Below are 22,308 nucleotides of genomic sequence, written 5' to 3'. Positions count from 1 at the left end.
GGGTTCGATGGGTCTGCTTAACAGGGGAGCCGCAGCTTCTGCCAAGGGGATGCCACACGCTGGGCTCCAGCTTCTCCCCTTCCCCCGCTTCCGCCATCCCCTTCTCTTCCCCATCCCATGCCCCTTCCCCACCGCTCCATCTCCTCCTCATCCCATCCCCTTCCTTCTCCCCTGCCTCTTCCCCATCCCATGCCCCTTTCCCACTGCCCCATTTCCTCCCCACCCCATTCCCTTAATCCCTACTGCCTCTTTCCCCCAGCCCCCACTTCCCCTGCCCCCCTCTCTTCCCTATCCCATGCCCCTTCCCTACCACTCCATCTCCTCCCCAGGCTCTGGGGGGCAGAGGGGAACCGCCCCCCAGCATGAGCCAGTGGAGCAGGCTGGGTCCAGGTCGCTCCAGTTCCTGCTGCCCAGTGATTGCAGGGCAGGCCTGACTCCGCACTCATGGGGTGGCGGGAAGTGGAGCGACCCGGCCTTAGCCCACTTCACTTTGCTCCCCTGGCTCCCAGCCTTGGGACTTGGGGGGCAGGGGGTACCGCCCCCAGCAATCACCAGCAGGACGGCTGGGAGCTGGCGGAGCAAAGCAGGCTGGGGCCGGGTTGCTCCACTTCCCTCCGCCTGGTGAGTGCAGGGCGGCCCAAGCCCTGCTGCAGTCCCCCAGGACACGTAGTTCAGGGGACAGGGTTTGGGGGGGAAAGGGGTGGAGTTTAGGGGGAGTGGGGGCGGGGCTGGGGCAGAGCAGGGGTGGGAAGAGGCGGAGCAGGGGTGTGGCAGCTGGCCAGGATATTGGGTTGGCTGGGGCCCCTTCTGACTCTGGGCCCGGCCCCATGGTAAACCTGGTACTGAGAAGGCGTATGGGGATAGATAGATAGAGGGGGTGTATCAGGATAGATCGGGGTGGGCAAACTTTTTGGCCTGAGGGCCACATCGGGGAATAGAAATTGTATGGCGGGCCATGAATGCTCACAAAATTGGGGTTGGGGTGGGGGGGCAGGCTCTGGCTGGGGGATCAGGCTCTGGGGTGGGGATGGGGATGAGGAGTTTGGAGTGTAGGAGGGTGCTCTGGGCTGGGTTCAGAGGGCAGGAGGGGAAACAGAGCTGGGGCAGGGGGTTGGAGTGTGGGAAGGGGTGCAGACTCCAGGGTGGGGCTGGGGATGAGAGATTTGGGGTGCAGAAGGGTGCTCCAGGCTGGAATCGAGGGGTTTGGTGAGTGGGAGGAGGATCAGGGCTGGGGCAGGGGGTTGGGGCATGGGGAGAAGCTCAGGGATGCAGGCTCTGAGTGGCACTTACCTCAAGAGGCTCCCAGAAGCAGTGGTGCGGCCCCCAACCCTGCGCCTCGGCTGGAGAACTGGAGCAGGGCCATGCTACATGGTGGGGCCCCCGACCCAGCGTCCCCGCTGGAGCTCCAGAGCGGAGCAAGCCCCAGACCCCATTCCCCAGTGGGAGCTCACGGGCTGGCTTAAAACAGCTCACAGGACGTAGTTTGCCCACCCCTGGGATAGATAGATAGAGGGGGTGTTTGGGGATAGATAGATAGAGGGGCTGTTTGGAGAGAGAGAGAGAGAGAGAGAGAGAGGACGGACTAGAAGGGACCTCAAGAGGTCATCTAGTCCAGTCCCCTGCACTCATGGCAGGACTAAGTATTATCTAGACCATTCCTGACAGGTGTTTCCACAATCTCCCTAGGCAATTTATTCCAGTGCTTAACCACCCTGACAGTTAGGAAGATTTTCCTAATGTCCAACTTAAACCTCTCTTGCTGCAATGTAAACCCATTGCTTCTTGTCCTGTCCTCCAGAGGTTAACAACAATTTTTCTCCCTCTTCCTTGTAACAACCTTTTAGATACTTTAAAACTGTTATCATGTCCCATCTGTCTTCTCTTTTCCAGACTAAACAAACCCAGTTTTTTCAATCTTCCCTCATAGGTCATATTTTCTAGACCTTTAATCGTTTTTGTTGCTCTTCTCAGGACTGTCTCCTACTTGTCCTCATCTTTCCTGAAATGTGGTGCCCAGAACTGGACACAATACTCTAGTTGAGGCCTAATCAGCGCAGAGTAGAGCAGAATTACGTCTCGTGTCTTGCTTACAACACTCCTGCTAATAGATCCCAGAAGGATGTTTGCTTTTTTTGCAACGGTGTTACACTGTTGACTCACATTTAGCTTGTGGTCCACTATTACCCCCAGATCTCTTTCCACAGTACTCTTTACCAGGCAGTCATTTCCCATTTTGTACGTGTGCAACTTATTGTTCCTTCCTAAGTGGAGTACTTTGCATTTGTCTTTATTGAATTTCATCCTATTTACTTCAGACTATTTCTCCAGTTTGTCCAGATCATTTTGATTTATAATCCTATCCTCCAAAGCATTTGCAACCCCTCCCAGATTGGTATCATCCACAAATTTTATAAGTGTACTCTCTATGCCATTATCTAAATCATTGATGAAGATATTGAACAGAACCAGACCCAGAACTGTTCCCTATAGGACCCCACTCGTTATGCCCTCCCAACTTGACTGTGAACGACTGATAACTACTCTCTGGGAACGGTTTTCCAACCAGTTATGCACCCACCTTATAGTAGCTCCATCTAGGTTACATTTCCTTAGTTTGTTTATGAGAAGGTCATGCGAGACTATTAAAAGCTTTACTAAAGTCAAGATATACCACATCTACCGCTTCCCCTCATCCACAAGGCTTGTTACCCTGTCAAAGAAAGCTATCAGGTTGGTTTGACACGATTTGTTCTTGACAAATCCATGCTGTTACTTATCACCTTATTATCTTCTAGATCAGTGGTTTTCACACTTTTTTCCTGGGGACCCAGTTGAAGAAAATTGTTGATGCACGCGACCCAATGGAACTGGGGATGAGGGGTTTGGGGTGTGGGAGGGGGCTCTGGGCTGGGGTTGGGGTGCAGAAGTGGGTCTGGGCTGGGAATGAGGGGTTTGGGGTGCAGGAGAGGCTTTGAGTTTTGGGGGGCTCAGGGCTGGTGCAGGGTGTTGGGGTGCAGGAGGGGGTCAGGGCTCTGGGCTGGGGCTGAGGGGCTTGGGGTGCAGGAGGGGCTCCAGGTTTGGGGGGGCTCAGGGCTGGGGTGCAGGAGGGGCTCAGGGCTGGGGCACAGGAGGGGCTCAGGGCAGGGGTTTGGGGTGCAGGAAAGGGTTCCAGGTTTGGGGGGGCTCAGGGCTGGGGCAGGGGATTGAGGTACGGCACAGACTTACCTCTGGCGGCTCCCAATCAGTGGCACAGCCAGGGTGCACCACGGACCGTGGTGCGCCCTGGAAGCAGCCAGCAGCAGGTCTGGCTCCTAGGTGGAGACACGCAAGTGGCTCCACCTCCCCCCCCACCCCAGTTCCCATTGACTGGGAAGCCAGTGCTTGGGGTGGGGGCAGCACATGGAGCCCCATGGCTCCCCTGCCTACAAGCCAGACCAATGCTGGCTGCTTCCCAGGCACAGCATGGTGTTAGAAAAGGCAACTTGCCTGCCTTAGCTGGGCAGCACCGCTGATGGGACTTTTAACATCCCGGTTGGCAGTGCTGACCAGAGCAAGGCAACCCAGCGCCTTACATGGCGCGACCCAGTACTGTGTCGTGACCCACGGATTGAAAAACACTTTTCTAGATGTTTGCAAATTGATTGCTTAATTATTTGTTCCATTATCATTCTGGGTACAGAAGTTAAGATGACTGGTCTGTAACTCCCCGGGTTGGCCTTATTTCTATAGATGGGGACTATATTTGCCCTTTTCCAGTCTTCTAGAATCTCTCCCGTCTTCCATGACTTTTCAAAGATAATCACTAATGGTTCATATATCTCCTCAGTCAGCTCCTTGAGTATTCTAGGATGTATATCATCAGGCCCTGGTGACTTGAAGACATCTGACTTGTCTAAGTAATTTTTAACTTGTTCTTTCCCTATTTTAGCCTCTGTTCAGATAGATAGATAGATAGCCAGCCAGCCAAGGGAGGACAATGGCTAACAAGATCCGGTGGCCAGAAGTTGAAGCTAGACAAAATCATACTGGAAATAAGGTCCCCATTGATCCCAGGGAGGGTCACTAGCCAGTGGGACACCATACCCATGGTGCTGTATTCTCCATAACTGCCCATTTTAAAATTTCGCGGGGATGTTTCTCAAACAGAGCTGCTCTGGTAGAAGAAGTAACTCATGCAGGGACGTCCTATGGCCCATGCTATGTGGGAGGTCAGACTAGTTGAGCACAGTGATCCCTTACAGTCTAAATAAATCAGGGGCTCTGTGTAGTTCCCGGCTCGACGGGGGCCTGATCTGAGGGGGTGTGTCTGTGTGGCAACCAGCTCAATGGGGGCCCTGCTCTCAGTGAGGGTCTGTGCAGCCCCTGGCCCCCATCTCAATTGGGGGGGGGAATGTATTGGTTCTACAGTAGTACAAATAATAGCAGCACAACCAATCTCTTGCAATCAGAAGTGGTTTCCCCTCTCTACCCATGCTCCAATCCTCCAAATGCCCCCTGGGGCAGAAACTCTTCAGGCCAGGGCTGGGCCCCTGTATAGGTCATGGGAGCGGGGGGGCTTCTCCCATCAGAAGTGTGTGTACATGGGGAGGGGGAGGTACCCCCTACACCTGCATGTGTCAGGGGTGAGCTGGGAGAGTGTGTGTCCATCTCCTCGCAGGGGAGAATGATCCCTGCTCTGTGTGTGTCTCTCTTGCCCCCTGCTGGACACAGTCCCAGCTGCTCCCCCGCAAGTGGCTAGCAGCTCTGGGAGATTCCCGCTTTGGCTGGAGGCTGCGGCTGCTGACACTCTGGGAAGTTCCAGCCCCACTGATGCTCGGGGTGGGTGGGCGGAATCCCCTCACCCAGGGAAGATCACTGTGTAAAAGGGTCATGCTGGCACACGTGTGCAGCAGTCACTTGTGCCCCTTTTCCCCCCGTGCTCAGTGACCTGCATGTGTAAATGTGAGGTGTGTACGCACACAAGTGTGGGCACACAGAGTACCTGGGTCAGTGCTGAGCCCCCAGTGATGTTCAAAGCCACACGTGGCACCTCCATGGGCCAGGTGCATGCACATGCATGGGCATGCAAATGGGGCCGAGCCGCTTTGGTGTCCTGACCTTCCCTGGGGCTGGAGTCGGGGTCAGGCTGAACGGAGCTAAGAGCAAAAAGTGGCACCTGCAAGAGTCATGCATGCCCACGCACGGGCACCAGAGCCACGTGCCCTGGATAGCACCATGCACCCAGGGCCGCCGTGAGAACAAGGCAGTCAGTGTAAAGCAGCAGTGACTGGCACTGCGGCAGGCAGGCATGCGAGGGGCATGCACACAGCCGAGTCCTTTCTGCACCCAGAGGTCTTCGCACACCCACATTTGCTCCCTCCCATGCTAGGCTAACGCCCATACCGGGCAGCTGTGCAAAGGTGGCCAAGCCTCTCAAGGGCCTGCCCTGGGCCCAGTGCACCCTGCGGGGCCATTCTCCTACTGGTGCTCTGAGACCATAACCCGGGGAGGGAGGGTGCAGCGAGCTGCGGGGGTGGGGTGGGGGAGGAGATGGAACCAAAGCAGGGGCAAGAATGGAAGCAGCAGGCAGCAGCTGGAGGCAGCTGGGAGTTTATTTGGTCTCAATCCACAGGCAGCCCCAGGTTCAGCTGCTCCCCAGCCTGGGGTCTTGGTGCAGTTACAGGGGGCATTGACATGGCCTGCCTCCCCCCCCACACCCCCCATGGCAGAAACTCACAGCAGGAGGAAGGGACAGAGTTAACGGAGACCCCACAGATGTGGGAGGGAAGCAGCAGACTCCCACGCTGGACGTGCAGGTGATGGCACAGCTGCTCCCAAGCACACCTGTCTCCAGCCCATGCATGGGCGAGCGTGCCCAGCTTCACGTATGGGTACAGCCCCGCCCAGGCCAGCCCTCACACGTGCTCCCATGCCTCCGGCTTTGCATGCACCCACAGATACCAGCACAAAGGTACTGGGGCAGCTGCACACACGCGCACCCCATGATGCTTTGCACACTCGCCTGAGTACACAGCATTCCCAGCCTTGCACGCACACCAACACTTGCACACAAAGTGCACGCTCACCTGCAGCCAGTCCGTGCTCGTGAATGTAGCAAGGGGAGGTGATGCCGTATTGACCCCTCACAGTGTCCTCCCACCCTCCCGAGATATCCCCAAGACACCCCCTGCTATCAGCAAAAGGGGCTGCTACCTTGTGGGAGGGGTGTCTGGTCCCCAACCCAGACACCAGAACCCCACGCTGGGAACAGAGAGGGCCCACTATTAGTGTTCATGAAACAGATGGGCTGAGTCAGTGCCCCTCACTCCTTCTATCCCAGCCCTGGGCTCCCCCAGATCTGCCAGTGCCCTTCACTCCCAAACAGTGATCACTACTTATGCAGTGGTTCTGAGGACCAGGGTGAGAGTTTGGCAGAGACCTGACAACCTCATACCATGTGTAACATGGCACCAGGCTCAGAGGGTGTCCAAGCCCCTGTTAGTCTCTTCTTTAAGGCGGGGGGAGGTGCCACAGTTACCCCACAGGAGCTCCCCAGAACTCCCCCACCTTTCCAGTGTATAGTGAAAACTCCCCCCGCTCCCCAAACATCCAACATAGAGACCGCCCGAACCTGAGCCTTGTATCTGGTACAATGATCCATGCAAGATGGGATTTCCTGTGCCCAGAACTTGAGGAGGGCAGGACTTCCAGTGTGCAATTGTCTGAAGAGGGCGGAACTTCCTCCATGCAAAGTCTGAGGAGGGTGAGACTTCCAGTATTGCCCATTTTCATTGTAGGACTTCCTGTGTGCAACTGTCCAAAGAGGCCAGGACTTTCTGTATCGCCCATTTCACTTTGGGACTCTGCTGTCCTCCTGCGGGGATCTGGCCACCCACCATGGCAGCGGGTGGGTCTCTTTGGTCTGCTCCAGAGGGGCAGGAAAGCCAGAGGAGTGGCGTGGAGGGGGCGAGGGGTAAGGACTGAGCTGGCCATGGTCCAGGCGGCAGGAGAGACCGGTCAATCTGGGCGCCGAGGCAAAAGGGTCGAAGGTCTCCGAATCAAAAGGTCCCGGTGAGGGGTGGAAGAAGGGGTCAGAGGTCATGAAGGGGTTGCTGGAGTCGGGAGTCCCTGCCCGACACCGGCGTGGCTCTGGCTGGGGGGACTGGGCTGGGGAGGCACGGGGCCCAGCTGACACAAAACTCCAGGGGTCGATGCGGCTGCGCACAGGAGAGGGGCGGGGCCGGGAGATGAGGCTGGTGTGGGGGGAAGGGCGTGGTGAGTGGGGGCTGCAGGGGGATGAGGGCGATGGGAGGGCCCCACCTATGGTGAGAGAGAACAGGGGATGTTAGAACAACATGTGGGTGGGCACCTACTGACCAAACCCAAACCCCATCCCCCAAGCTGAACGAGCCCGTCCCCTGCCCTAGGGCTGGGTCAGAGCCGGCACCGTCTAGAGGGGAAAGGCCCCATTCCCCATCCCCCTGACTCAACCCATCCCCCATCTGGAGCTGGGTTGGAGCCAGCACCCCTGAGTGGGAAAAGTCTCTGCATCTTCGTCACTCCCCACTTACCCCACTTATCCGCCCTGCTGCCAGGACTCCACTCCTCCTCACATCGTGGGCTCTTTGGTGACCTCTGACCCCACAAGGGGGTCAGGGACCCTCTATCACCGCCTGGGAGCAGATGGATGAGCAGCTCCGTGGACCCTGGTGTCCGGGCCGGCCCCTCCTGGCCCTGCTCCGTGGACCCTGGTGTCCAGGCCGGCCCCTCCTGGCCCTGCTCCGTGGACCCTGGCGTCCGGGCCGGCCCCTCCTGGTCCTCCTCCATGGACCCTGGTGTCCGGGCTGGCCCCTCCTGGTCCAGCTCCACCAGCAGGGCAGGGCAGTGTGTGTCCTTGGGGGAGAAGCGGATGAGCTCAGGAGAAGGCGGGGGGGTGGGCACAGGTGGGGGCTCCCCCTTCTCCTCCCGTCGGGCCTGTGACAGGTCCCGGCCCAGCCCAAGGGAGGCCAGCAGCGCTGTGCCCCTCAGCAGTGCTCTCTGGATGAGTTTGGGGGTGCTGATACGCTCCGGAGCCGGTGCCCGCTGCTCCTCGGATTCCTGGGTCCCGTTGGGGCCTAGAGAGGGGACATCACCTGCAAGGAAGGGTCAGAGCCATAAGCAACAACGCCCATGCTGGGAATCCCCTGCCCAGGGTAGTGCAGGGAACAGGACACACAGCCAGCATGTCCCATTCCCCCAAGCAAATTCCCCTCCATTCATTCACCCTCCCACAGATCCCTCGCATCCATTCCTCCCTCCTCCTCCGCCCCCATCCATCTTCACACACACTCAGCTTTTCAGACTGTGAGCTCTTTGGGCCAGGGATTGTCTCTCTGTGCGTTGGTGCAGTGCCGGGCCTGAGGGGGCCCCTGATCACAGTTGCGGGGGGTCTGTGCGGTGCCGGGCCCAAGGGGGGCTCCTGATCACAGCCAGGGGATCTGTGCGGTGCCGGGCCCAAGGGGGCCCCTGATCACAGTTGCGGGGGGTCTGTGCGGTGCCGGGCCCAAGGGGGCCCCTGATCACAGCTGCGAGGGGTCTGTGTGGTGCCGGACCCGAGGAGGCTCCTGATCACAGCTGCGGGGGGTCTGTGCGGTGCCGGGCCCAAGGGGGCTCCTGATCACAGCCAGGGGGGTCTGTGTGGTGCCGGGCCCAAGGGGGCCCCTGATCAGAGCCAGGGGGGTCTGTGCGGTGCCGGGCCCAAGGGGGCCCCTGATCACAGTTGCGGGGGGTCTGTGCGGTGCCGGGCCCGAGGGGGGCCATGATCTCAGCAGGGGGAGCATGTGCTGTCCAGCCCTGACCTCAGTTGAGGGCAGCGTGTGGTGCTCAGCACGTCAGCAGGAGCTCCTCTCGTACATGCAGTGACGCTGTCTGGGTGCTGAATTCCCCAGGCTGGGGAGTCTGGGCCTGACACCAGAGCCAGCCTGTGTCCCCTCCCCCACGGGGACTCACCGTTCAGGGCAGGCTGGGGTGGGGCCGGCTCCACAGGATTGGGCTCCTCCGGCTCAACGTACCAGGTCGTCTCCTCCGGCCGGGACCTCCTTCTGCAGGGGATGGGGTGTGGGGGTTAGAATCCTGAGAGGGACAGGGGGGGGGGGGCAGCCAGGAGGAGCAGCTAGAGGAGGGGCAACGGAGACACAGAAATCCTGACTCACAACCCCCCTGCTCTAACCCACTAGACCCCACTCCCCTCCCCAAGCTGGGAAAGAACCCAGGAGCCCTCGCTCCCATCTCAGTACCTGTCTCAACATTATTAATATTATAGTTAGTCATCATGGGGGGCAGCCAGGATTTCTCCCCCAACCCCAAACACCAGGGTGAGGGGCTTAGGGAGGGGAAAGGAAGGGTGTATGCGGGAGGGGAAGCAGCATCCCCTACCTGCCATTTTGGGTGCTGCCCTCCCAGGGCTTGGGGGATCCAGGACCCCAGTTCTTGCCAGGGCGGCGCTCCCCATTCCAGGCCTCATCTGTGCGGCGTGGTGCCTGTCTGCCCCAGCTCTTGCTGCTCTCAGCGGGCTCCACTGCATGGGAAAAAACACATGGTTCAGTGGGGGATGATGTCATGCCGGACCCCCCTACTCAGGACGGAGAGCATTGGTCAGAAAGAAAGGACATCGTGGGTGAATATTTTGTGATGTCAGCATGTCCCCCGTGACATCATTTCTTTCTGATCAATCAGAGAAGCACAAGTAATGTCACATATAATCGCTTGTGATGTCATTTCCTGCTGACCAGGGAGTCCCAAGAGATTCGAAAGAGCTGCCGCCGAAATGCCGCTGAAGACAGTGGCAGCGATTGAGCTGCTGCCAAAGATAGCGGCAGCAATTTGGTGGCAGCTCAATCAGTTGCCACTGTTTCCGGCGGCACTTCGTCGGAGAGTCCTTCCTCGGCAGCAGTTGTCTTCCAGGGCTTACCTTGCGGGGCCCCTCTTCCGGACACTGCGGGGCCCTCTGAGGCATGGGGCCCGATTCACAGGAATCGGGGGAAACGGCCTAAAGCCAGCCCTGGATGTCACATACTCTGATAAAATTTAATTCTCTCTGATCAAGTTGTGTAATGATGTCATAAGCTGTGATGTCATTTTGTCAGCCAATCAGCACAAAACACAGACCACAATGGAACAGCAAATCCCTGCATCCTCCCACACCAACTTCTTCCCCCAGCGTCATTTACTCTGGTCCAATTGGAGCTAATCACAGGAAGTGATAACACAAGCAACTTCCTGTGATGTCGTTCTCCTTCATCCGGTCAACACCATGTTGAGTCATCAAACCCAACAACAGCTGATGTCACTTCACTCCATCCAATCAGCATAAAGATGGACATGCTAAAGACACAGCAGTGATGTAATTTAATTCTGGCCAATAAATGCTGAGGGGAGGGGTATGTGTGTATGGCGAGAGGGGGGAATATAAAGCAACCCATGGATCATTATACTCTGTGCAACTGACCCTTGGTGGCGGCTCCTATTGTACAAAATTATATTGTGGCCACATAGTTATCACATCACAGTTAAGGCTAAGATTTTGTCACAGAAATTTTTAGTAAAAGTCACAGACAGGTCACGGGCAATACACAAAAATTCACGATTTTTACTAAAAATAACTCTGACAAAATGGGGAGTGGGGAGGTCCAGCACCCACCGCTGCTGCAACTCACAGCGGCTGGGCGCTCCAGGACTGGTGGGTGGGAGCTCCGGAGGCCACCTGTGGTGGCTGGGAGCTCCGGGGGCTGCCCATGGTGACTCAAATCTGTGGAGACCCCTGCTATAGCTCAGAGCTCTGGCAGTCTGGAGCTCTGGGCATGCTCCCAGAGCTGCAAGGCCCCCCACCGCTGGGAGCTGTGCGTGGGGGTCCCCGCCACAGCTTGGAGCTTCAGGGCCCCGGCAGCTGAGAGCTCTGGCGTCCCCGCTGGCTGACAGCTCCAGCCCCATGACCCTGGGGCTGAAGCAGAAAATGTCATGGAGGTTCTGGAAGGCACAGATTCCGAGACATAATCATAGCCTTAATTATAGTTTGTGCTTCTCTGACTGACCAGAAGGAAACGACATCATGGGTGAATACTTATGATGTGATCACCTGTCCCTCTCTGATTGGCCAGAAAGTGGTGACAGCACAGCTCTCCCTCCCCAACCAGATACTCCATCATGTGGGGTGTAAGTTCAGGGGAGCACCAAGACACTATTCCCTAGGGTGGGGGGCACGGTGCAAGCACAGAGCCTTAATCCAGCTCCTGGCCCCTTACAGCAGCAACGTCTCACTCACGCTGAATGGCTCTTAAGCGCGGGAAGGTTGGGGAGCCTCCAGCCCCCACCTCGAAGACGTTCTTCCTCTTGTCCAGCCCGGGGGAGGCCTGCACCGTGATGCGGTGTTTGAAATCTAGGGGGCAGGGAGAACGAGATAGGTGAGAATAGCCCTCTGCCCCTCCCCCGGAGTTACCACCCCCAAAAGATCACTGTACTGTACTGGGGTCAGGGCTGGATTCTGATCTCAGCTCCCCAGGGTCAATCCGGAGTCCCCCCTGACTGCACTGGGGTTAGGGTCAGATTCTGATCTCAGCTCTCCAGAAGGTTTCCACCCTGGTGTCTGCCCGGACACTCCAGATTTACACCGGGTGTCTCCGTTAGCAGCATTACCTGCACCCGCCCCTGCTGGGAAAGGAGAGTAAATAAGATAATTAGCTTTGAGTAACCACAGCCTGGAGCCCTCCATACTCCCAGCCAAAGCCCAGAGTGGGGCGTGGCCTGAGCATGTGGCCACGGAGGGGAGCAAGGTGGCAGAGGGAGAAATGGGGACTCAGAGCAAGGGATGGAGAAGCAGCCCTCCTGCTATGAGCCCTCAGCCCTGCTAGTGCCCCCAATCCCAACCCATAGACCCCTGCCATCCCAGCCCTGGGGTCCCTCCAGCTCTCCCGGTGCGTCCCAACCCACAGCGCCCAGGCCTGTACCGAGGGGCATGCTGATCCTCTCGCTGTCCCGCCCCTTGAGCTTGTTCCTCTTGAAAGTGCCCTTCCTGCGCTTCACATTGGGGGGCTCCTTGTTCATCTGCTGGATGAGCAGTGTGAGCTCCCGCTCAAACACCTCCAGCTCCCACTGAGCCAGCTGGTGCTCCCGCTGCCGCAGGAACTCCTCATGGGACTTCTGCTCCAGCGCCGCCCGCTGCAGCTCCTCCTCCCGGCTCAGCAGCTCCTGCCGTGGGGTGAGGATGGGGTCACCGCACCGCTGTGGGGAGGGCAGGGGGCTCACGCTTCGCTGGCAGCACTGACTGCAATGCCCCTGGGCACCATTAGGGGGCGTGAGAGAGCAGGGAGGGAGGCTCAGTGGGAAATGGAAATGCCAGGCTGTGGGGAACAGTCAGGGGGCTCAGTGGGGAGGCTCAGTAAGGAGTAGGAGCCAAGGCTGTGGGGGCTGAGTGGGAAGGGGAGAATTAGGAGGGGGCTGGGCTTTGGGGGGTGTGGGGGGGCCTGGCTGCGGGGGCACAGTGGGGAGTGGGGACCAGGCTGTAGGGGCTGAGTGGGGGGGATGGACTTTGGGGACTCAGTAGGGAGTGGGGGGGCGGGGCTGCGTGGAAAGAGGGGTTGAGGAGGGGACTGGGCTGCAGAGGCTGGGGGGGGCTGGGCTGCAGAGGTTCAGTGGGGAGTGCGGGGCCTGAGTAGGGAGTGGGAGATTGGGCTGTGGGGGTTGAGGGGAGGCCAGGCCGTGGGGGCTCAGTGGGGAGCAGGAGGCTGGGCTGAAGGGGGAATGGGGGAGCTGTACCTTTTCCTTGGCTCGGAGCTCATCAAACATGCCCTGGATCTCCAGCTTCCAGTCATCCTGCATGGAGTGGAAGGAGTCCTGGGGCATCTCCTCTAGCACCTGGGCCTCCAGTGCCGTCAGCTGGGCCAGGATGGAGTCGAAGCTGGGCCGCCCATGGGGGTCCTGGTCCCAGCACTCTGGGGGCAGGGAGCAGGGGAACAGGACATGTCAGGGTCTGTCTCATCCATCGGGGGGTGGGGCAAACTCTGCCTCACTCAGACTGCCCAGCCACCCAGGATCTGGCTCTGGTGAGACACAGGTCCTGCTGTCTCTCTACCCACTAGGCCTCACACCCCTCCCAGAGCTGGGATAGAACAGGGGTCCTGACTCCCTCCCTGCCCTTACCTGCCATGAGCTGGGCGAAGGGCTGGGGGCAGGTGGAGGGGATAGGCAGCGTCAGCTTGTTGACGGCGACGCCATAGGCCACAGCCAGCCCGTCGATGCCGCGGTACGGGACTTCCCCAGTCAGCAGCTCCCACAGCAGCACACCATAGCTGGGAGGGGAGAGAGCGTTAGTGGGGGGGAAGAGAGACCATCCCCAGCATCCCTCATCCCCATGGTAACCCAAGGAGGGACAGGAAAGAGGAAAATGGACATTAGACCCCCTCCCCGCACAGTGCTAGGATGGAACCCAGGCATCCTGGCTGGCCTGTGAGTGCTCACCTCCAGATGTCGCTGCCCTTGGAGAAGGTGGAGGCCTTGATGACCTCGGGTGCCATCCAGGCGTAGGTGCCAGCTGCGCTCATCTTGGTGGTGCGGTGCCATTCTCGCGCCAGCCCGAAGTCTGTGATCTTCAGCGTCTTCCCGTTCATGTCCTCCTCTTCAATGCGCTGGGACAGCAGGACTTGAGGGGTGAGAGAGACAGGGGTCAGTGCCTCTGCAGGGGAAAGGTGCAATGTCCCACATATCGGAGCCCACACCCCGTAAAGGGGACAGGCCCCAAGGCCTCCCAGCCATGGCTGATGTGCTGTTTGCAGCACGTTTCCTGTGACGTTTTTTCTGGGGATTCTGTTGTTGTAGGAAGAGAGCCTGAGATACAAGCTCTTATATTAGAAGCCTAGTATCACTTCCCCTTTCCCAGGGCTCATGGACTAGTTTATGCTGAGGCAGGTGCCAGTGAGGACGAATCACCGGCAGCTGCTCCTTGGCAAAGCTGGCCCAAGAGCATGTCATAGCTGGGGAAACTGAGGCAGGGAGAAGTGACTTGGGCAAGCTCTGCACAGAGTCTCAGTAGCAAAGCCGGGGATAGAACTCACGAGCCCCAACTCCCAGCCCCCCTGCTCTAACCACTAGCCCGCACTCGCCTCTCAGAATTGGACAGAGAACCCAGGAGTCCTGGCATCCAGCTCCACCCAGCTGGGCTCTGTAGCCCCATGACCCGTAGGCGAAAGAGAAACATTCCCTGGGACTGTGCTGCACTAAGCGGCCCATTGTGCACGGCTGGCTGGAGAATTAGTGCTTTGTCTTCTGCCTCCACCAGTCCCCCCCCCCAATGCTGCAGACACACCCCCAGTGCTGCCCCCACCAGCTCCCCCCAATGCTGCAGCCACACTCCCAGTGCTACCCCCACCAGCTCCCCGCCAGCTGCAGCCACACCCCTAGTGCTGCCCTCCACCATTTGCCCCCATCACTGCCCCCTGCCAGCTCTCCCCCGACGGCCCAGCCAGCTCTCCCCTAGTGCTACAGCCACACCCCCAGCGCTGCCCCTGCCAGCTCTCCCCCAGCGCTGCCCCCGCCAGCACCCCCTAGTGCTATAGCCACACCCCCAGCACTGCCCCGGCCTGCCCCCCCAACACTATAGCCACACCCCCAGCGCTGCCCCTGCCAGCTCTCCCCCAGCGCTGCAGCCACACACCCCAGCCCTGCTCCCGCCAGCTTACCCCTTAGTGCTACAGCCACACCCCCAGCGCTGCCCCCACCAGCTCCCCCAGTGCTGCAGCCACATCCCCAGCACTGCCCCTGCCAGCTCTCCCCAGCGCTGCCCCGCCAGCACCCCTAGTGCTATAGCTACACCCCAGCACTGCCCCCGCCAGCTCCCCTAGTGCTGCAGCCACATCCCCAGTGCTGCAGCCACACCCCAGCCCTTCCCCACCAGCTCCTCCCCACGGCGCTGCAGCCACCCCCAGTGCTGCTCCCGCCAGTCCTCCCCCCAGCGGGACAGCCTCACCCCAGCACTGCCCCTGCCAGTCCCCCACAGAGCTACAGCCACAACCCCAGCACTGCCCCCACCAGTCCCCCCCCAACGTTAGTCACACCCCCAGCACTGCCCCCGCCACCTCCCCCCCAGCACTGCAGCCACACCCCCAGCGCTGCTCCCACCAGTCCCCCCAGCGCTTCAGCCACACCCCCAGCACTGCCCCTGCCAGCTCCCCCCAGCCACACCCCTAGTGCTGCCCCCACCAGCTCCACCCTCCCGTGCTGCAGTAACTGCCTCCCTCCCTCCCTCCCTTCTCCCCAGTACAGCCATGGGGACCCTCCAGGAGGGAGGGGGAAGAGCAAGATAGGTGCCTTTCCCAGGCACCAGAGCAGAGCTGGAATCCCCCAGCCCTGGGTCCCTCCCCTTTTCACCTCTGCCATCCCCTCTCCTGGGTCCTCTGCACTTACACTCCCTCCCTGTCTGCTGTTTTCTCTCTTCTCCCCACACCATTGCCAGCTGAGGGGGGCAGGAAACCAGGGCAGGAAGCTGCCGGAAGGAAGCTGAGAAGGGAGGCCCTGGGCCAGGCCAGGCGCTCCCACAGCTGGGGGCCGGAGGAACGGCTGGACAACAGCTCCAACGTCCCCCTGTCAGCAGCCCCCCATACTCCCTCCCCCACCCAGGGGCCCCCAGATCACAGCCCCCACTGTCCCATCCCACACCCCATCTGCTTTCCAGACCACAGCCCCCCAAGGCCCACCACAGCCCCCATTCAATGCCCCTCCCCAGCCTGCATCCCCTAATAACCAGTCCCCACCACAGTCCACCAATAGCCCCCACCCCACAGCCACCCCAATAACTCCTCCCCTCCCCCACAGCCTCCAATTTTATCCCTCTTCCCCATGCTGTGACCTCCCCACATTGGATCCTGCCATGCTGCAGTGCTCTACGTCCCCACCACAGCCCCCCAATACTCTTCTCCCCCACCTAGTCTCTCTTCCCCATACTGTGGCCTTCCCTTCCCAGTCCCTCTCAGCCACTCCAATACCAGACCCCTGCCCAAGCAGTGTCCTCCCTCCCACAGTGTCCCCCAAAGCCCACACTGCCCCTTGGGCAGGGCAGGCCCCCGTTAAAGGGAGTTCCTCACTGTGTGGGGGCAGGATAGGCAGCACTGCCCTCCTCCAAACACCGCCCCAGCTACAGGCACCTCCAGTGGAGCCGGTTCCAGAGCTAGTTGGGCAGACAGGAACCAGTGTAATTTAGAAAGACAGGAAATGGGCAGGGAGGGGGAGAGGTTCAGACTGGGGACAGACACCCCCCCCAGCCGTATCGGGGGGGGGGGGTCATAGAGACTTACACATTCCCCTCTCCCCCAGTGTGGGCTAATGATTGCACCCACCACCAACCACACTGATTTCAGCTCTGGGAAGGAAGTTGGGGCTAGTGGTTACAGCACTGGGGGCTGGGCATCAGGACTCTTGGGTTCTATTTATGGCTCTGCCTCTGATCTTGGGTAAGTCCCTTTCCTTCCCCAGTGCCTCAGTTTCCTCTCCCACCCTTTAGCCAATTCAAACTGTGCACTCTTAGGGGCAGAGATTCTCTCACTCTGGGTGTGTGCAGTGCCCGGCCCAACAGGACCTCAATCTCGGTTGGGGGTCTGTGCAGCGTCTGGCCCCACAGGGCCCTGATCTCAATCGGGGTGGGTGTCAGGGGCTGTGTGGAGTCCAGCCCCATGGGGCCCTGATCTCAGTTGGGGGGCTCATGATCTGTATAGCAACCAGCTCCCGAGGGTCCCAATCTCAGCCTGCGCCCCAATGCTGCCCTCTCCCAGTCCCTGAGGAAGGCCACCCCTGCCTTGGGGGTTGGCTGCAGCCCTGGAAAGGGGCGGGAACCTGGGGAGTCAGCCTGGGAGGGGCCATTTGTACAGAGCCAGCTGTGAGCCTGTGCCTCCCACCAGGCACAAGCACAAGGGGCAGCTGGTATGTGTCCCTGTACCCTCCCGCCAACATGTGTCCAGTCCCCCTCAGTCTCGCCACCCCCACGCCCCACCTCATGACCCTTTCTAGCCCCAGCTGCCTGCCCCAGCTCCTCCCAGTGCTGCAGGAGCGCTGAACCAGGCACCACACAAGCCACAGCCCCCGCCTGCCCATCCCCTGCAGCAGGGCATGCTGGGAACTCAATGGTGGCCTAGGCCAAGGCAGCGCCAGCCAATCAGCTCCTTAAGAGCCAGTGGGATCCTAACAGGAACGGGGTCAACCAGGGCAAAAGTCATGACCTCAACCTTCCACTTAACCAGTTCATTATTTATTAGGTAGGAACAGGGATAGAACCCAGGAGTCCTGGCTTCTAACCCCACCCCTGCTCTTACCACTAGGCCCCACTCCCCTCCCATAGCCGGGGATAGATTCTCGGCCTCCCCTGCTCTAATCATTCACCTCCACTCTTCCTAATCAAGCCCAGTCTGGCCCCAGGCTCCCTCACTGTTCAAGCCTCTAAAGGGACGTCTACACTGTCTACACTGCACAGCACTGAGTCTGAGCCTGGCTCTGCTGACCTGGCTTGGGCTGTGGGGCTGTACAATTGCAGTATAGACGTTTGGGCTCGGGCTCGGGCTCGAGCTGTAGCCCAGACTCTGAGACCCTGGCGAGCCCAAGTCAGCTGAGCCGGACCAGCTGTGGCTGTGCAGTGGTGTTTTATCGCAGTGTAGACATGCCCTAACGCTCCTGGTATCTCATTCAATCCAGTGGAACCCCCTGAGCCAGCAAGTCCCCAACCCTGGGGCTAGATGGGAGCCAGTGCCCCTGGGAGTGCCAAAGCCTAAATCCCATTCCCCACCCCCTGCATTTTATGTCCATGTTAAAATCAAACATTTTTCTAAGGTCCCACAACTGTCATCACTTCCTGCTGCCCAGGGTCACTGAGGTCAGAACTCAGATGCACCAGCTGAGCTGTGTGAGAGATGAAGAAAGGGGGGCAGGGCTGGGATAGCAGGAGGCTGCAGGTCGGGATTGAGGTACACCAGTGGACCTGGGGGGATCCTGTGCAGGCTGCAGGCAGAGGCAGATTAGGGGTTTGTGGGGCCCTGGGCCAAAGCAAGTGGGGGCCCCTCCCCCCCTTATGCCTGCAGTCTCCCCACCCCCTCCCGGTGCTCCTGCCAGGGAAATGGGGTCAGGGTGCGGGGGCTTGCCCTGCCCCCCTTCCAGCGCTCTTGCTGGGGAGCGGGGTTGGGATGCAGGGGCCTTCCCTCGCAGGAGTGCCAGGAAGGCAGAGTTAATCGGGGCACGGGCTGCCCATTTTTCAAGGGGACACCCAATTGACCAGGGCCCCGGGCACAGGCGCCATTGGCCAAATGGCTATTCTGCCACTGCCTGCAGGTCGGATTTGAGGGACACCAATGGAGCTGGAGGGATCCCATGGGGCAGAGTGACACTCACTGTTGTTGGACTTGAGGTCGCGGTGGATGACAGGTACGATGGCCCCGCAGTGTAGGTACTGCATGCCCCTGGCAATCTGCACCGCCCAGTCCACCAGCACATGGGGAGGGATCCTGCGCCCGGCCAGGGCACGGCTGAGTGGGCCCCCAGCAGCGTACTCCATCACTAGGCACAGGTTGGGCTCCTGCAGGCAGACGGCCTTGAGGGTAATGATGTTGGGGTGGCGCAGCATGGCGAAGAGCCGGGCCTCCTGGCGCACGCTCTCTGCTGTAGCACTGATGTCCTCATCCGGGTCCTGGCGCGCTGCCTTCACCGCCACCAGCTCGCCCTTCCAGCTGCCGCGGTACACCTTGCCGAAGCCCCCCACTCCAATCACCTCCTCCAGCCGCAGCTCCCGGAAGTCAGCGTGAACTGGAGCCTCGCCATAGCCAACTGGCTGCAAGGAGACGTAGCTGGAGGGGAAGATGCCCACCTGGCTCCGCACTCGGCCTGCCCACCAGCCTTCATCACCAGACACGGTGGCATCCCATGACAGCACCTCCACGCGGTCCCCCTGGCGCAGGCTGAGCTCGTCGCTGCTTGCCGCCTCGTAGTCGAAGAGTGCCGTCCACACCGGGTTGGTGTAGGCCGCCCCGCCACTCCGCTCCGGCGCCCATGCGCCCTTCCGCAGCAGGTTCTTCAGTGGCTCCATCCTGGGTCAGAGGCTGGGGGCAGCCTCTAGTGAGACCCTGCCCAAATGTGGCCCTTCACGGCACGGGCATCTTCCCAGAGAGGTGCTGCAAGGCCAGCCTGGGGGTCCCAGCTCACAGGGGTCTCACGGGAGCAGGGTGGTTATGGGGCTGGGAAACCCGCACACTTACAGGAGTCCCCTTCCATCTGGGAACCAGGATTGGCCCCTACAGTTTAATCCCCACCTTGCTGGGGCAGGATCATCCCAGTTACAATCTATTCCGCCTGTCGGGGGCCACGATCATCCCTGGCAGTCTATTCCCCCCCTCCCTCTCTGGGGGGCACAGACTTGTTCTCTCCGGTCTATTCCCCCTCACAAGGGGTGGGATCACCCCCTATAGCCTGCTCCCCCCCACAGGGACCAGGATAATCCCCTAAAGACTGCCCCCCTCCACAGGGGCTAGGATAGCCCCCTACACCCTGCCCCTTCCACAGGGATCAGGATCACCCTCTACAGCCCGCCCCCCACCCCCAGGGGCTAGGATCACCCCCCTACCGCCTGTTCCCCCCCACAGGGACCAGGATAACCCCTACAGTCTGCCCCCCTCCACAGGGGCTAGGATAGTCCCCTACACTCTGCCCTCCCAGAGGGACCAGGATTGCCCCCTACAGCCTATCCCCCCAGGGCCACAGAAGTGCCCCTCTGCCTGCAGGGTCCTCTACTCCGATCTAGCTACGGACCCGGCGATCTCCAAGCACCCAAAGGCCCCGGCTCCCCGCGCCCTGCCCAGCCCAGAGCCCGCTCCCTCCAGCTGGCCCGGCCCGAGCTCTGTCCCAAGCCGCGGTAGAGCGAGGAGGAAATGCCTCGGCTGGAGAAGTTCCCCGTCTGGAAGCCGCCGCTCCTGGGGGCGTCTCTCGGGCAGGGTCCCGGCCAGTCCGGGCGTGGGAAATGCCTCTGCCCCTCGGTCGCTGGCCACCCCAGGCACCCACAGGAAGCCAGCGGGCTCCGGGCGCAAAGATCGATCGTCCGCGGCGGCGGCCCGGTCTCTCCGTCTCTCCCGGGGTGTGCTCCGGCTCCCCCAGTGCAGCGCCCGCTGGCCTGGCCCGTCCCCCCGCCCCGCACAGGCTCTGGGGTGGAGTCTGGGACCAGGAAGGCGGAGCGGGTCACATTGTTACCGGGACAAAGGAAAAGGAACAAGAGCGGAGACACAGTTCAGGAGTCCGACTAGAGTGGGGGGAGGGGCTCGGAGCCAGGACGCCTGGGTTCTCTTCCTAGCTCTGGGAGCAGCAGCGGAGTGAGTTAGGCTGGGGGAGCTGTGAGCCAAGACACCTGGGTTCTAGCCCCAGCTCTGGGAGGAAGTAGGGTATAGTGATTAAAACAGGGGGAGCTGGGAGACAATGTCTGGGCTCCTCAGTCATTACTCTCCTGACTCTTTGCTCATTCATGAGTTGTTCCGAATTTGCTTTTCTGGGTGGTAGCAAAAGTGAGCTCCCCTTCGGAGCTGCCCAGCCAGGAACTCCCACATAGCAGTGCCCAGGTGGGGGCTCTGGCACTGCAAGCTCCCCCCCCTCCCGTAGTGCTTGGAACTCCCAAGCTGTGAGCTTCCTCATAGCAGTAGACAAATTGGGCTTCAATGCAGTAAGCTTCCCCAGAGGCTGTTCCCAGCCAGGAACTGTTGTGTGGGTACTCACTACCAGATGCATAAACCCATCCCCACTAAAGTCAGCAGTTCCCTTGGGAATGGCTTAGTCCCATGACCATTTTCTAAAGGATTTGGGGAAATATTCTTGGTTTCCTGACTGCTGGACCATGGTAAGCTTTCTGGGGCAAGGACTGCCTCAGATTGTTAGTGTGTATTATGATAGTGCTGGGCAGACTCTGACAGATATCACAGCCCCTCTCCAACTGGATGCTGCACAGACCCTTACTGAAATTAGGGCCATGTTGTGCCAGGCACTGTATAAACCTTAACCAAGATCAGAGCCCCCATTGCACTGGGCACTGTATTGACGTCAACCCCATGGTGACAGCCCTTGACTGGGACTCAGGACTCCTGGGTTCTATTTTTTATTCTGACATTGGTCTGCTGTGGGACCCTAGCTGAGTCCTTTCCCTCACACTATTTAGACTGTGAGCTCTTTGGATCAGGGACTGTCACTCACATTGTGTCTGCGCAGAAAGCTTTTGCAATTCATATAATAAATAATCATTAACTGTCAATGCTCATTGCTTCCTATTGGGGCCTGATCCTTGGGCATCACTCCATTTACTTCCCCTCAGCAAGGGGGAGAGGATAAGGGGTATGCACCCTGCTTATTCCTAACCCCACTCACTCTGACCCAGTTTTCTACCTCCAATACACAAGAGAAGCCCTGTATGGAATACTAGCCTACTACTGCTGCTGGCTAACAGAGTGACACGTGTAGCTTTGAGGATGGTGCCTGGAGGCCTGGGTGGAGTTGTTCAAGCTCCACTGACAGCCTGTGATGGGGAAAAGAACTCAAGCATCCAACTCGGTGTCACAGATTATTGTCTGAGGGCCCCATACATCTGGGGCAGCCAGTGCCCATCAGAGCCCCAGGTCCTGTCCAGGAGCCTGGGATCCTGATGAAACAGCAGTGAAGATCATCCCCTGTGAAACACCCCCTGGAAACCTAGTAGGGAGACAGGATGGACATTACCACAGCCTGGGCTATCCTTCCAAATTCAGCCCCATGGGGACTGCCAGTGCCCAGCTAACCGGGCCCCATGGGCGGGCAGACACCCGGAAGCCCAGAGTGGTAAAGCTCAGCTCCCCTACTCACCACCCCCACCCTCTTCTTCTCTAGCCTATTATTTGGTTAGGGAGCATTCGCGCCCCCAACACACCCCTTTAACCCTTCTTCAATTCTTATTGGGGGAGTAAAATGTCGATCAAACTACCCAGTCCAATAGAAATTAAGACCTAGAGAGCGCGCGAGCGAACGCCCAGACCATGCGCATGCGGAGTTCACCATCCTGTATCTACCTTGGGGAGCAGTTGCCCAGTTAGGGCCCGCAACTTGTGTGCGCATGCCCACCTCCGAGCTCCTCTGGGCTCGAAGAACCCGATTGAGAGGGAAGAATGGCGGAGATGAAACCTGATGCGCATGCGTAAACAGAGTTCCGCGAAATCTGCTCACGCGCACAGAGAAAATTTCTCATTGGGCGGGGGGGGTAGTAGTATTGCGCATGCGTATAGAGGACACAATTCAGCGCATGCGCGATAGTGCTTCAGCCGTCAG

At 59.5% G+C, this 22,308-nt stretch overlaps 1 protein-coding gene across 1 annotated transcript; it reads right to left on the bottom strand.

Annotated features, from left to right (window-relative positions):
* Positions 1-5,537: 5,537 nt before the first annotated feature.
* Positions 5,538-19,557, bottom strand: MAP3K11 (mitogen-activated protein kinase kinase kinase 11). Its single transcript, XM_039482306.1, has 10 exons — positions 18,376-19,557; positions 13,471-13,651; positions 13,153-13,301; positions 12,769-12,944; positions 11,961-12,201; positions 11,279-11,392; positions 9,394-9,535; positions 8,968-9,059; positions 7,551-8,111; positions 5,538-7,299 (listed from the first exon to the last, which is right to left on the bottom strand). The coding sequence occupies exons 1-10, from the start codon at positions 19,064-19,066 to the stop codon at positions 6,830-6,832; spliced, it is 2,817 nt and encodes a 938-aa protein (XP_039338240.1). The 5' UTR covers positions 19,067-19,557; the 3' UTR covers positions 5,538-6,829.
* Positions 19,558-22,308: the final 2,751 nt, after the last annotated feature.

The sequence above is a fragment of the Mauremys reevesii genome, linkage group 7 (assembly GCF_016161935.1).
Source record: "Mauremys reevesii isolate NIE-2019 linkage group 7, ASM1616193v1, whole genome shotgun sequence".
Taxonomy (NCBI): Eukaryota; Metazoa; Chordata; order Testudines; family Geoemydidae; genus Mauremys; species Mauremys reevesii.
The sequence above is the reverse complement of the archived record's forward strand: the minus strand, read 5'-3'. Positions and strand labels throughout refer to the sequence as shown.